The 15,350-nt window shown below is 50.6% G+C and overlaps 1 protein-coding gene across 2 annotated transcripts in view; it reads right to left on the bottom strand.

Annotated features, from left to right (window-relative positions):
- Positions 1–15,350, bottom strand: part of SREBF2 (sterol regulatory element binding transcription factor 2) — a 169,734-nt gene that overhangs the window by 129,710 nt on the left and 24,674 nt on the right. For both annotated transcript variants that reach the window (XM_030207728.1, XM_030207720.1), the window contains exon 2: positions 13,783–14,121. In XM_030207728.1, coding sequence (XP_030063588.1) covers positions 13,783–14,121 — 339 coding nt within the window. The remainder of the gene's footprint in view (positions 1–13,782; positions 14,122–15,350) is intronic.

Genomic DNA, 15,350 nt, shown 5'->3' on the forward strand with positions numbered 1-15,350 from the left:
AAAGAGCAGCTTGCCCTTAAAAGGCAACTTGGCTAGGCGAGATTTTGAAGCATGGTCAGCAGACCAGTGCTTAAGCCATCGCCACCGCCAGGCAGAGACTGTCTGAGCCATACCCTTAGCCGAGGCTCTCAAGACACCATACAGCAAGTCTGCCAGGTAGGCCAAGCCCGACTCCAGGGCCGGCCAGTCCGCCCTCAAGGAAGGATCCGAGGGGGAAGCCCGCTGCAAAACGGTCAGGCATGCCCTGGCTACATAAGAGCCGCAAACCGTGGCTTGTAAACTCAGGGCGGCCGCCTCAAAGGCCAACTTTAAGGCCGCCTCCAATCTCCTGTCCTGAGCGTCTTTCAGGGCAGTGCCACCTTCCACCGGCAGAGCTGTCTTCTTAGTCACCGCAGTGATTAAAGAGTCCACTGTGGGCCAGAGAAAGGCCTTCCGTTCACCCTCCGGCAGAGGGTACAGACAGGACATGGCCCTGGCTATTTTAAGGCTCGCTTCAGGGACATCCCATTGAGCCGAAATCAAAGTCTGCATGGCTTCATGAATGTGGAAGGTTGTAGGCGGGCGCTTAGTTCCCAGCATAATAGCTGAGCCTGCCGAGGCTGAGAGAGGACCTGCCTCCGGAGAGGAGATGTTTAAAATGCTCATGGCCTGCATTAACAGGTTGGGCAAATCCTCTGAGCGAAATAGCCGTGCTGCAGAGGGGTCATTCGCTCCATCCGAGCGAGGATCAGCCTCCTCCAAAGAATCCCCTAAGGACCTTTGGGAGAACTCAGATACGCTGTCCTCATCTACAACAGAGGAGACAGAGTCCCCTAGGGCCTGGAGATCCACCCGAGGGCGTTTGATCATAGAAGCCTCTTCACCCTTGTCAGACAGGGGAGCAGGAGCAGCGTTTTGCATGAGAAAGGCCTGATGCAGCAGCAAAATGAACTCAGGGGAGAAACCCCCCAGCCTGTGCACCTCTGCAGCCTGGGCCACAGTCCTAGAGGCACTCTCAACCTGCGCTCCTAAAAGCGGGGGAGAGGCGCGCTGCGCATTCAAAATGTCATCCACCGTGTCACTCCGCGGAGTCGCGCGGGAAGAATGGCGCTTCAAATTCGCCAACTTTTTACCAGCGCCCAAGTCAAGGGCGGCCACCTTTTTAGTGTCTCCCACCTTGAGGGCGGCCCAAGAAGAAGCCGTCCGAGCAGTGTGGCCGGCCAAAACCGGAAGGGCGGCCAACGGGGGATGGGCGCCTAAGGCGGGAAAAACCACCGCATCAGAGGACAAACCGGCTAACTCGCTCAACTCCGAAAAGGCGTCTCTGCCTCCGATCCCCCCGCTTCCCCAATAGACGCACGCACGCGGTCCGGGGAGTGTCTTTTCACGCCCTTGCTCTCCGACGCCTTTAGCCACGTGGAAGATGTTCGGGGAACCCCCTGCTCGCTAAAAAAAGGTAAAATTACCTGCTTCTTGCTCTGAGCTGCAACGAAATAGTACTGCTTCAATTCGCTTTCGTTTTTTTTTTTTTTTTTTTTTAAACGGAGCCAGCGGGAGGGGGGAGAAAAGGAGGGACCTGGAACCACCAGGTTTGCACTTTCTCACGAAGAGCCCTCAACCCCAGGTACTCAACAAAACCTAAACAATTAGGCCTGGAGACCTAGCCAGAGCTGCTGCAGTGTGACCACCACCTGCTGAGATACAGAACATACTGGGGAGTTTCCGGCAGCACATGACCACATATAGGGAGGCAAAAGATTGCTCTCTATCTCCATCTGCTGGTAGATGGACACAACCCACCAGTCTATGGATTGATCTGCTTGATGAGATGGAATATGTGTGCCACTAACTCTACCTGGACAGTACCTCAAACTCTCTGAACCTAATCTCTAAGACCAGAATCTCGGGAGGAACCCCTCTGCCTATCCTCTGGCAACTGAGGAACCTTGGACTCACCAAACCTCTTCATCAGTTTCTCCGTCCTTGCTGTAAAAAAAAAAAGTTACCTCCCCCAGACGGGCAGCTTATTAAATCTCACCTTTCAGATACATAAGGCTTCCATGGTAAGATTGTTAAATGTTAGTTAGCCCTCTGTTTCCCCGCCCTTTACATCCACTGTGGTTCAAGCTCCCCCCTTCCTGCTTTCCCTAGCTATCCTGCCAGCTTCCTTTTTCTCTTTTAATTTCCCTTCCCAGTATCAACTAAAATTGCCTCATCCCTTATGACTTCATCTCCCTTTAATGATTTCTCCTAGCCTTTCTCCTGCAACGTTTTCTTCCTACACTACTTCTACATCTTCATTCCATAGTCACTACCAGCCTAACGTAAGGCACCTTCTCCCCAGCCTGGCAGACCCCATTCTGTCTCTAAGATTGTCAAGAAAGCTGTATCAACTCAGTTTTCTATCTTTTAATCTAATCTGGGATTTATATTCTACAGAATTCCATAAGGTATAAAGCGAATGCTACATACCTGTAGAAGGTATTCTCCGAGGACAGCAGGCTGATTGTTCTCACTGATGGGTGACGTCCACGGCAGCCCCTCCAATCGGAAACTTCACTAGCAAAGTCCTTTGCTAGCCCTCGCGCGCCCGCGCGCACCGCGCATGCGCGGCCGTCTTCCCGCCCGAAACCGGCTCGAGCCGGCCAGTCCAGTATGTAGCAAGACAATACACTTCAAGGGAAGACACAACTCCAAAGGGGAGGCGGGCGGGTTTGTGAGAACAATCAGCCTGCTGTCCTCGGAGAATACCTTCTACAGGTATGTAGCATTCGCTTTCTCCGAGGACAAGCAGGCTGCTTGTTCTCACTGATGGGGTATCCCTAGCCCCCAGGCTCACTCAAAACAACAACATTGGTCAATTGGGCCTCGCAACGGCGAGGACATAACTGAGATTGACCTGAAATATTACCAACTAACTGAGAGTGCAGCCTGGAACAGAACAAACAGGGCCCTCGGGGGGTGGAGTTGGATCCTAAAGCCCAAACAGGTTCTGAAGAACTGACTGCCCGAACCGACTGTCACGTCGGGTATCCTGCTGCAGGCAGTAATGAGATGTGAATGTGTGGACAGATGACCACGTCGCAGCTTTGCAAATTTCCTCCATGGTGGCTGACTTCAAGTGGGCTACCGACGCAGCCATGGCTCTAACATTATGAGCCGTGACATGACCCTCAAGAGCCAGCCCAGCCTGGGCGTAAGTGAAGGAAATGCAATCTGCTAGCCAATTGGATATGGTGCGTTTCCCTACAGCCACTCCCCTCTTGTTGGGATCAAAAGAAACAAACAATTGGGCGGACTGTCTGTGGGGCTGTGTCCGCTCCAGATAGAAGGCCAATGCTCTCTTGCAGTCCAATGTGTGCAGCTGACGTTCAGCAGGGCAGGAATGAGGACGGGGAAAGAATGTTGGCAAGACAATTGACTGGTTCAGATGGAACTCCGACACAACCTTTGGCAGAAACTTAGGGTGAGTGCGGAGGACTACTCTGTTGTGATGAAATTTGGTGTAAGGGGCCTGGGCTACCAGGGCCTGAAGCTCACTGACTCTACGAGCCGAGGTAACTGCCACCAAGAAAATGACCTTCCAGGTCAAGTACTTCGGATGGCAGGAATTCAGTGGCTCGAAAGGAGGTTTCATCAGCTGGGTGAGAACGACATTGAGATCCCATGACACTGTAGGAGGCTTGACAGGGGGCTTTGACAAAAGCAAACCTCTCATGAAGCGAACAACTAAAGGCTGTCCTGAGATCGGCTTACCTTCCACTTGGTAATGGTATGCACTGATTGCACTAAGGTGAACCCTTACGGAGTTGGTCTTCAGACCAGACTCAGACAAGTGGAGAAGGTATTCAAGCAGGGTCTGTGTAGGACAAGAGCGAGGATCTAGGGCCTTGCTGTCACACCAGACGGCAAACCTCCTCCAATGAAAGAAGTAACTTCTCTTAGTGGAGTCTTTCCTGGAAGCAAGCAAGATGCGGGAGACACCCTCTGGCAGACCCAAAGAGGCAAAGTCTACGCCCTCAACATCCAGGCCGTGAGAGCCAGGGACTGGAGGTTGGGATGCAGAAGAGCCCCTTCGTCCTGCGTGATGAGGGTCGGAAAACACTCCAATCTCCACGGTTCTTCGGAGGATAACTCCAGAAGAAGAGGGAACCAGATCTGACGCGGCCAAAAGGGAGCAATCAGAATCATGGTGCCTCGGTCTTGCTTGAGTTTCAACAAAGTCTTCCCCACCAGAGGAATGGGAGGATAAGCATACAGCAGACCTTCCCCCCAATCCAGGAGGAAGGCATCCGACGCCAGTCTGCCGTGGGCCTGAAGCCTGGAACAGAACTGAGGGACCTTGTGGTTCACTTGAGATGCGAAGAGATCCACCAGGGGGGTGCCCCACGCCTGGAAGATCTGTCGCACCACACGGGAATTGAGCGACCACTCGTGAGGTTGCATAATCCTGCTCAACCTGTCGGCCAGACTGTTGTTTACGCCTGCCAGATATGTGGCTTGGAGCACCATGCCTTGACGGCGAGCCCAGAGCCACATGCTGACGGCTTCCTGACACAGGGGGCGAGATCCGGTGCCCCCCTGCTTGTTGACATAGTACATGGCAACCTGATTGTCTGTCTGAATTTGGATAATTTGGTGGGACAGCCGATCTCTGAAAGCCTTCAGAGCGTTCCAGATCGCTCGCAACTCCAGAAGATTGATCTGTAGATCGCTTTCTTGGAGGGACCACCTTCCTTGGGTGTGAAGCCCATCGACATGAGCTCCCCATCCCAGGAGAGACGCATCCGTGGTCAGCACTTTTTGAGGCTGAGGAATTTGGAAGGGACGTCCCAGAGTCAAATTGGAGCAAATCGTCCACCAATACAGGGATTCGAGAAAACTCGTGGACAGGTGGATCACGTCCTCTAGACCCCCGGCGGCCTGATACCACTGGGAGGCTAGGGTCCATTGAGCAGATCTCATGTGAAGGCGGGCCATGGGAGTCACATGAACTGTGGAGGCCATGTGGCCCAGCAATCTCAACATCTGCCGAGCTGTGATCTGCTGGGACGCTCGCACCCGCGAGACGAGGGACAACAAGTTGTTGGCCCTCGCCTCTGGGAGATAGGCGCGAGCCGTCCGAGAATCCAGCAGGGCTCCGATGAATTCGAGTTTCTGCACTGGGAGAAGATGGGACTTTGGGTAATTTATCACAAACCCCAGTAGCTCCAGGAGGCGAATAGTCATCTGCATGGACTGCAGGGCTCCTGCCTCGGATGTGTTCTTCACCAGCCAATCGTCGAGATATGGGAACACGTGCACCCCCAGCCTGCGAAGCGCCGCTGCTACCACAGCTAGGCACTTTGTGAACACCCTGGGCGCAGAGGCGAGCCCAAAGGGTAGCACACAGTACTGGAAGTGGCGTGTGCCCAGCTGAAATCGCAGATACTGTCTGTGAGCTGGCAGTATCGGGATGTGTGTGTAGGCATCCTTCAAGTCCAGAGAGCATAGCCAATCGTTTTGCTGAATCATGGGGAGAAGGGTGCCCAGGGAAAGCATCCTGAACTTTTCTTTTACGAGATATTTGTTCAGGGCCCTTAGGTCTAGGATGGGACGCATCCCCCCTGTTTTCTTTTCCACAAGGAAGTACCTGGAATAGAACCCCAGCCCTTCTTGCCCGGATGGCACGGGCTCGACCGCATTGGCGCTGAGAAGGGCGGAGAGTTCCTCTGCAAGTACCTGCTTGTGCTGGAAGCTGTAGGACTGAGCTCCCGGTGGACAATTTGGAGGTTTTGAAGCCAAATTGAGAGTGTATCCTTGCCGGACTATTTGGAGAACCCACTGATCGGAGGTTATGAGAGGCCACCTTTGGTGAAAAGCTTTCAACCTCCCTCCGACAGGCAGGTCGCCCGGCACTGACACTTGGATGTCGGCTATGCTCTGCTGGAGCCAGTCAAAAGCTCGCCCCTTGCTTTTGCTGGGGAGCCGCGGGGCCTTGCTGAGTCGCACGCTGCTGACGAGAGCGAGCGCGCTGGGGCTTAGCCTGGGCCGCAGGCTGTCGGGAAGGAGGATTGTACCTACGCTTGCCAGAAGTATAGGGAACAGTCTTCCTTCCCCCGAAAAATCGTCTACCTGTAGAGGTAGAAGCTGAAGGCTGCCGGCGGGCGAACTTGTCGAATGCGGTGTCCCGCTGGTGGAGAGACTCTACCACCTGCTCGACTTTTTCGCCAAAAATGTTATCCGCACGGCAAGGCGAGTCCGCAATCCGCTGCTGGATTCTATTCTCCAGGTCGGCGGCACGCAGCCATGAGAGCCTGCGCATCACCACACCTTGAGCAGCGGCCCTGGACGCAACATCAAAAGTGTCATAAACTCCTCTGGCCAGGAATTTTCTGCACGCCTTCAGCTGCCTGACCACCTCCTGAAAAGGCTTGGCTTGCTCAGGGGGAAGAGCATCAACCAAGCCCGCCAACTGCCGCACATTATTCCGCATGTGTATGCTCGTGTAGAGCTGGTAAGACTGGATCTTGGACACGAGCATAGAGGAATGGTAGGCCTTCCTCCCAAAGGAGTCTAAGATTCTAGCGTCCTTGCCCGGGGGCGCCGAAGCATGTTCCCTAGAACTCTTAGCCTTCTTTAGGGCCAAATCCACAACTCCAGAGTCGTGAGGCAACTGAGTGCGCATCAGCTCTGGGTCCCCATGGATCCGGTACTGGGACTCGATCTTCTTGGGAATGTGGGGATTAGTTAATGGCTTGGTCCAGTTCGCAAGCAATGTCTTCTTCAGGACATGGTGCAAGGGAACAGTGGACGCTTCCTTAGGTGGAGAAGGATAGTCCAGGAGCTCAAACATTTCAGCCCTGGGCTCGTCCTCCACAACCACCGGGAAGGGGATGGCCGTAGACATCTCCCGGACAAAGGAGGCAAAAGACAGACTCTCGGGAGGAGAAAGCTGTCTCTCAGGAGAGGGAGTGGGATCAGACGGAAGACCCTCAGACTCCTCGTCAGAGAAATATCTGGGATCTTCCTCTTCCTCCCACGAGGCCTCACCCTCGGTGTCAGACACAAGTTCACGGACCTGTGTCTGCAACCTCGCCCTGCTCGACTCCGTGGAACCCCGTCCACGATGGGGGCGTCGAGAGGTAGACTCCCTCGCCCGCATCGGCGAAGCTCCCTCCGCCGACGTAGTCGGGGAGCCTTCCTGGGAGGTGGCCGCGGTCGGTACCGCACGCGGTACCGACGTCGGGGACCTCAACCTGGGCGATGGGCCAGCCGGCGCCACGCTCGACGGTACCGGTGGCGCAAGCACCGCCGGTACCGGAGGGGTAGGGCGCAACAGCTCTCCCAGAATCTCTGGGAGAACGGCCCGGAGGCTCTCGTTTAGAGCGGCTGCAGAGAAAGGCTGAGAGGTCGATGCAGGCGTCGACGTCAGTACCTGTTCCGGGCGTGGAGGCTGTTCCGGGCTGTCCAGAGCGGAGCGCATCGACACCTCCTGAACAGAGGGTGAGCGGTCCTCTCGGTGCCGATGCCTGCTGGGTGCCGAAGCCCTCGGCGACCCAGAGCTCTCGGTGCCGACACGGGGAGGAGACCGGTGTCGATGCTTCTTCGATTTCTTCCGAAGCATGTCACCGGAGCTCCCCGGCACCGACGAGGAGGACGTCGAATCCATCCGTCGCTTCCTCGGGGCCGAGACTGAAGAAGGTCGATCTCGGGGGGGCTGTACCGCAGGAGCCCTCAGGGTAGGCGGAGACCCACCCGAGGGCTCACCGCCACCAGCAGGGGAATGGACAGCCCTCACCTGCACTCCACCCGATGCACCACCGTCCGACGACATCAGCAGACGAGGTCCTGGTACCACCGACGTCGATGCAGCTATCCGATGTCTCGGCGCCGATGCAGAGGCCCGATGCCTCGATGCACTCGATGCAGGGGCGGCCGAGGAAGAAGGTCTGGACGCTGACGACGTCGATGCACTCGAAGATCCCGGTGCCGACGAAGAGCCCGAGAACAACACGTTCCACTGGGCTAGTCTCGCTACCTGAGTCCGCCTTTGAAGCAGGGAACACAGACTGCAGTTCTGAGGGTGGTGCTCGGCCCCCAGACACTGAAGACACGACGAGTGTCGATCAGTGAGCGAGATAACCCGGGCGCACTGGGTGCACTTCTTGAAGCCGCTGGAAGGCTTCGATGTCATGGGCGGAAAAATCACGCCGGCGAAATCAAAAGCCGAAATGGCGAAATTTGAAGCACCAAATTTAGAGGGAGAAAAAATCTCGACCGAGGCCGAAAAGAGGCCTACCCCGACGACGAAAGAAAACTTACCGGGGCAAAAAAGCTGGAAGTACGGGGAGGATTTACACGAAACCCGGCGGGGGGTTTCCGGAGCACTTCCCGACTAGGACAAAGCTTTCCCGAAGGAAAAAAAACACGTTCAAAACAAATTGGACGCGCGAGGTCGACTTTCCGGGGCTCGACACGGCGAAAACACGACCGTACCGAGTGCGGACAAAAGAAGACTGGCCGGCTCGAGCCGGTTTCGGGCGGGAAGACGGCCGCGCATGCGCGGTGCGCGCGGGCGCGCGAGGGCTAGCAAAGGACTTTGCTAGTGAAGTTTCCGATTGGAGGGGCTGCCGTGGACGTCACCCATCAGTGAGAACAAGCAGCCTGCTTGTCCTCGGAGAAAGCAGATTACAACGGTAGTAATACACTCCAAGAGTCATCAAATTAACTGAGAAATACAAGTAAATATAAACAGATTAACATAAGAATTTTTGAAATAAAAAAACAGTTTTGAGAGACATCCGCATTGAACTGTAAAGGCTATTGTGGAATATAAGATCATCTGTAATGTAACAGCAGAGGCTGGCAAGGCAGAAGGCATCTAAGATGGCAGAAATTCCTGACAATCTGCTCCGGGACCATACCCAACACTTGCTGAGGCTTTATACTCAATGAACTTTAACTGCAATACTTATGTTACTGCACTTACATCTTAACGTGCTTTACAGCAAACAGGTCCCTAAGTCTATGAGACAGCTTGGGGGGGGGGGGGGGGGGGACGAGAAGGTAGCACAAGTTTCGGAGGTGGGCAGAAGAGAAGTGTGAGATAACCTTCAGCCTCCTCCCCAACAGGCAAGTACATAAGTACTGCCATACAGGGACAGACCGAAGGTCCATCAAGCCCAACATCCTGTTTCCAAACAGTGGCCAAGCCAGGTTACAAGATCCCAAAGCAGTTAGAAGTGGAAAGTAAAGAAGGAGGCTACACTTATCAGAGAAGAAATGCACTCATGTACTCTCCCCACCACCCTAAAACTACTACTACTTAGCATTTCTATAGTGCTGCCAGGGTTACGCAGCGCTGTACAAGTTTAAAACAAGCTATATGGAGGGGATAGGATATGTAGCAAGTAGGGATGGGGTCATTACTTTTTAAAAGCACTTAAGTAAAAACTAAAAATACTGGCTTCAGAAGTAGTAAAGTAAAAGTACAAAGTCTTAAAAAAAAAATACGCAAGTGACATTCAGAGGGGAACAAGGCAGGGGTGTCCCTTGTCCCCTTTACTATTTGCAATCTCTATAGAGCCGCTTGCGTAAAGAATTAGAATGTTACAGGACATTAAAGGGGTTCGGATGGGAGGGAGGGATCACAAAATGGCATTGTTTGCGGATGATATTTTATTTTATGTAGGATCACCGCTCCTGACATTGCCGATCATAATGCGAGAATTAAAGTCCTTTGGAACAATGTCTGGATTCAAGGTGAACTTAGATAAGTCAGAGTTAATGGAGATTACGATTCCAGACCCGGAACTAGAACAGGTGGGGAGGAATTTTGTGTTCCGGGTGGCACCTGCTAGCTTCCAATATCTTGGTATACGCATCCCACGTGATCTTAACAGTTTATATCTGCTTAATTATGTGCCCCTTCTTAGAGCAATACGAAAGGATCTAAACAGGTGGAAGGAGGGCTGGCTGTCCTGGTGGGGACGGATAGCAGCTATAAAGATGAACATACTACCAAGATTACTGTTCTTGTTCCAGACATTGCCTATTCCAGTCCCTAAGGGGGAGATTGGGAGGATACAAATGGAGTTGGGTGTATTTGTTTGGGGAGGGCATCAGGCACGCCTATCACGGAAGATTTTATGGAGATCTGTGGAGCAGGGAGGACGGGGTATGCCAAATATACTATGGTATTATTGGGCAGCACAGCTGAAGCAAATTGGAGAGTGGAGCAAAGTGGACCTATCCCCGATAACAAGATTAGAACAGATATTTGTACAAGGGGGAAGACTGGATGCATTCTTGTGGGGTTCTACTCCTGAACATGATTATAAGAGATTACCTATGAATCCATTCGTGTCCCACTTGTTGACACTATTGGGGTCCCTTAAGAAGAGGCTTCGAGGTACCCAGAACAGATCCACATATGCCTGGTTAATACAGGAACCTGGGTTCCCCGGAGGGACAGAAAATAGGGTATTTCTCACCTGGTTTCAAAAGGGGTTGATTCGCTTCAGAGATTTCTTGGACAATGGTTCCATCAAAAGTTTTGAGGAACTAAGATCGGATTATGAGTTACCCCAGTCCAACTTCTATGCATACCTTCAGGTGAAAGATTATATCATGAGAGAGAGGGGGTTGAAAGATGATCCTGCTAAAAGCGAACAGTTTGAAAACCTGTGGGGAGATATAGATCTACAGGGAAAAGGGGTTTCCAAGCTGTATGGTTATATAAGGAGACGGGATTTTGTGACATTACCATTTATGGCAGCTTGGGAACGGGATTTAGGTACAGAATTAACTGAAGCAGAATGGAGAAGAGTCTGCTTGGAGGTTAAACGTGCCTCCATATGTGTCTTAATAAAAGAAAATGCATATAAGATCCTAAGCAGATGGTATTACACACCGGATAAAATAAAAGCCATGTACCCGAACATCTCAGATTTATGCTGGAGATGTGAGAAGGGGAGGGGAACTTACTTTCATATATGGTGGGAATGCCCGGTTCTGCAGGAAGTTTGGAAAGAAGTAACAGCTCTACTAAGACAGTGGGTATTCTGTTCCCTTGTGATCCTAAATGGTGTTTATTGGGGGAAGAAGTGGCAATGTAGGATTAAGAGGATGGGGATGGCAGTGGCAAAAACGTTGGTGGCCTTAAAATGGAAACAGACAAGGGGACCCACGGGGAAGGAATGGATAGAGAAACTTAGGGTGGTAGCAGCTATGGAAAAGATAACGGACAGACGCAGAGGGAGATATAGTCCCACTGCAGAGGAGTGGTTACATCTGGAGACACTTCTGTCTGGGGCATAAGACTAGAGAGGGGGGGAGAGAGGGGGGGATTGGGGCGGGGGGGGGGGGGGGGGGGGGGTTATGGGGAAAAAACTGGAATGTGGTAACTGTTGTAGAATAAGTAGTGTGGCATGTTATGGAAGTCGTTGGCTCCAGAATGTTGTTAAATTGATGGTTCAATAAAAAATTTCTAAATAAAAAAAAAAAAAAAATACGCAAGTAAAAGTAAGAAAGTATAGCTTCTTACTACTTTTTTAATACAAAGTAAACAAATATTCTCAACAAGTTAGACACTATTTTAGTCCTTCTTATTTGATTTATCATCAAATGCCAAGTTAAGACCCAACGCTAGCTGATGTTCAAAATGGTCATCAGTCATTTTACCTGTTTGGACTAAACAAATGTTCACATGAGGCACTGACTGGTAAAGCAGTGTTTAGTTCAGAAAAGATGTTTTTGAGAATAAGATATCCAGGTCTGCCACAAAATTTACACTGTTCATGTAGGCAGACAGAACAGCTTTGTCACTTGTGGTGTTGCTGTCTGCAGTGTTCAAAGTGAAGAAATCATTATCCACGCCCAACCGAGTCTGAGCAGGTGTGTCATCTGCAGTAGTGTTAAGTCGCTGTACTCTTGGCTTGGGTTTTTTCAACAGTAAACCTATTCCTATAAATTTCTGCCTAGGGTCCTTGATCCATGCAGTACTGAACTTTAGATGTAATATTGCAGCTGCTATAAGTTCCTCATTCATTAACTGCTCTTCAAAGCGCTTCTGTATACCATTTAGAAGAGGAAGCAATGCACCTTTCACTCATCAGGGTCTCGATATGCTTCACCATTTTGAGTGCTTCTTGGATGGATTAAGAAGGGATGGTGCATCCTGGATATGCACTGCCAGCACTGGTGTCCTTGCGGCAAACCTCATCCAGGGCCTTGTGTGATTCGAATGGAGTGTAAAGCAGAGTGCCTGCACTGATTAGGCTGGAGGAAGGACGTGTGTTCACAGCTGGAGGAGACTGGCTATTCTGGAGTGAAATGCTCATGTCAAGGGAACAAGAGACACAACAGGGCTGTTATCATCGGTTCTGGATCCGCCCGACCATTACTTGGTAACTCACTGCTGCCAGGAGCTGTGACATTTTCACTCAAGTGTAGATTTAAGATAATAAATGCTTTTGTTTAAAAAATGTCTTTCCAAAAAGAAAAATACTTTGTAACTAAAGTACAGCTTCAAAGAAACAATTTACAAGTAAAAAATAAGGCAAAACCAATGTAACTCGTTACATTATTATTATTAACATTTCTATAGCACTACCAGACGCATGCAGCACTGAACACCTGACACAGAGAGACAGTCCCTGCTCGATAAAGCTTACAATCTAAAGCACTGAAAATTGTAATAAAGCAACAGTTCTTCATTACTACCCAATCCTGATGACAAGTTCATTTCTTCCCTGACAAGTAAATCCTGGGAGGAACTTTTGAATCCCTACCAATAAGAATGATTTTCTAAAGCAGTGCATCGCCTACAGAAGTTTACTTCTCATGAAAACATATTTACCAGCAATCCTAGAATGGGAAAAAAATGTCCAGGGTCTAGATGATATTCTCAAAGAGCACTGTGGCAGGGGTTGTTGGTTGAGCAAAAGGCTACTTTATGTTTAAACAATTTTTTATTGAGAGATATATCAACGATACAATAGCAGCACCGAAGCTGTCTTTACAATACAAAACGAAGTAATCTCAATTTACAAAACCCAATATTTCCCCCTTTTCTCCCCCCCCCCCCCCCCCCCCCCCCCCCCCCCGGATACGACATCACTGCAAACCATAACTTGTGTGTGAGATCTTAAGTTGAACAGTATCTCCAGATCCCATATGGAGTAGAAAAGTCCTATTGCCCACATTACATTGACCATGACCAAATGTCCCATACAACTCTTACAAAGCGTTAAGAATAAGGCTTCTCCCTCTAGAACTCAGAATCTGCAAGTAAGGGCTCCAAAGCAATACAAATCTCTGTCTGCGTTTGGGGGATCCCCTCACCTCCCATGTTATCAAAAGATGAACCTGGTTCCTCCAATGCCAGAACTCCAGGGGGGGGGGGGGGGGTCAGGAGTCATCCAATACTGCAGAACGACTTTCTGAGCCACCAAACACAGTTTACAGCACAAAAGAATAGCATTTCTATTCAGTGGTCTGTAGGTTCCTGTCTTATCTAGTAAAAATTGTTCTGACCCTCTAGTACTACATTCCAACATTCTAGGCAGAAACCCCCTGACCCGCCCCCAGAACTGCCTCACCCCGGAACAGGCCCAAAAAGCATGAAAGAATGTATGGGGAGAGCATCCGCACTTAAGAGTATGCAAAAGCCTACTTTATTTCATTTGATTTGGCACAGATTTCCCTTTCAAAAAAACAAATGATCTCAACACACATGGCTGAACATTATGGGCAGCTCAATGGCTTTCATGCTCATGCAGTAAAAGAGGAACAGCAGGTAGTAATAGGTTTCAGACATACCTTGAAAGCTGGTGGTGGCGTTCTGGTACATGACGGGTTGCTGAATGATGCGGGTTTGGGGTGTAGTGCTGAATGTGGGTGTGATCATCACTGTCTGCTGCTGGAGCTGGACTGGGGGTCGAGGCTGAAGAATGGGGGCAGCTCTCTGGGGCGTTGGTGGAGTGGAAGCCTGGGGCACCTTCACCAGTAGGGACTGGGGAGAGGACTGGTGGGGCTGTGGCAGCACCTGGTTGTAAGTTCTCTGCAGAGACTGCTCCAAACCATTGGTGCCTTGGTACAGCTGATCATCAAAGATATCAGGAAAGTCACCAACCTGATTACTGACAAACTGGAGCATTTCTGGAACAGACAGAAAAGAAGAACAGAAGAGAGTTATGATAAGCTGACAGAAAAGAAAAGGAGAAATTAGACCTTACCTGCTAATTTGCTTTCCTTTAATCCCTCCGGACCGGCCCAGGATTGGACTGATGGGTTGTGCTCGCCTACCAGCAGGTGGAGACTGAGAAAAAAACTCTGACTCTAGAGAGCCAATAAGAGCCCTGGTCATGTGACCCTAGCCTCAGTATTTGAATAACAAAGCAGAAAGGAAAAGAAGAACCTATATTCTGTGCCGTGAGGAATCCAAGCAGCCAGGAAGCACCAGATAAACGTGCTTACAACTACGGCTTAGCCGTGACAGAGGGCTCACCAACAACTCGTTTCAGAGCTGAGGTATGGCCAATTATGTACAGATTTTTGTATTTGTTTAAATTGTTCAACTTGCATAACATAAAACTATGAAATTCTTGAAACTGTTCAACTTGTATAACATAATGAAGTATATAACCATTTAACTTGGAGAACAGTATGCAAATCCTTTAACTGTCTAACTTGCAGAACAGCTCTGAAGACGACAGTTGAATATCTGTACACAGCAATGTAGATACTGAAAAATAGCACACGGGAGGGGCCTGGGCCGGTCCGGAGGGATTAAAGGAAAGCAAATTAGCAGGTAAGGTCTAATTTCTCCTTCCTTAGCATCCCTCCGGACCGGCCCAGGATTGGACTGATGGGACGTAACAAAGCAGTAGTCCTACGGGAGGGACCCCAGCAAACCCGCTGTGAGCACTCGGGATGCAAAGACCGCCTCTTGACGACACTGAACATCAAGTCTGTAATGCTTAGAGAAGGAATGAAGAGAAGACCAAGTCGCCGCCTTACAGATCTCCTCTGGAGGCACCAAGGAGCACTCCGCCCATGAGGCTGCCTGCCCTCGTGTTGAATGAGCCTTAAGCGCCTCAGGAACCGTTTTGCCTGCTAAAAGATAAGCAGACGCTATCATCTCCTTAATCCACCGAGATAAAGTGGGCTTAGAAGCTGACAAGCCCTTGCGGTGACCAGCAAAAAGGAGAAAAAGATGGTCCGAGCGACGGAAATCGTCCGTAACTGCGATATATCGTTTAAGAACTCTCTTAACATCCAGAGTACGCAAGTTCTGCTGCTCCCTCGTGCCGGAGGCCGATCCTAGCACGGGAAGGAAAACCGACTGGGACATATGAAACCGAGACATGACCTTGGGTAAAAAAGAA

Source organism: Microcaecilia unicolor, chromosome 1 (genome assembly GCF_901765095.1).
Source record: "Microcaecilia unicolor chromosome 1, aMicUni1.1, whole genome shotgun sequence".
In the NCBI taxonomy this organism is placed as follows: Eukaryota; Metazoa; Chordata; class Amphibia; order Gymnophiona; family Siphonopidae; genus Microcaecilia; species Microcaecilia unicolor.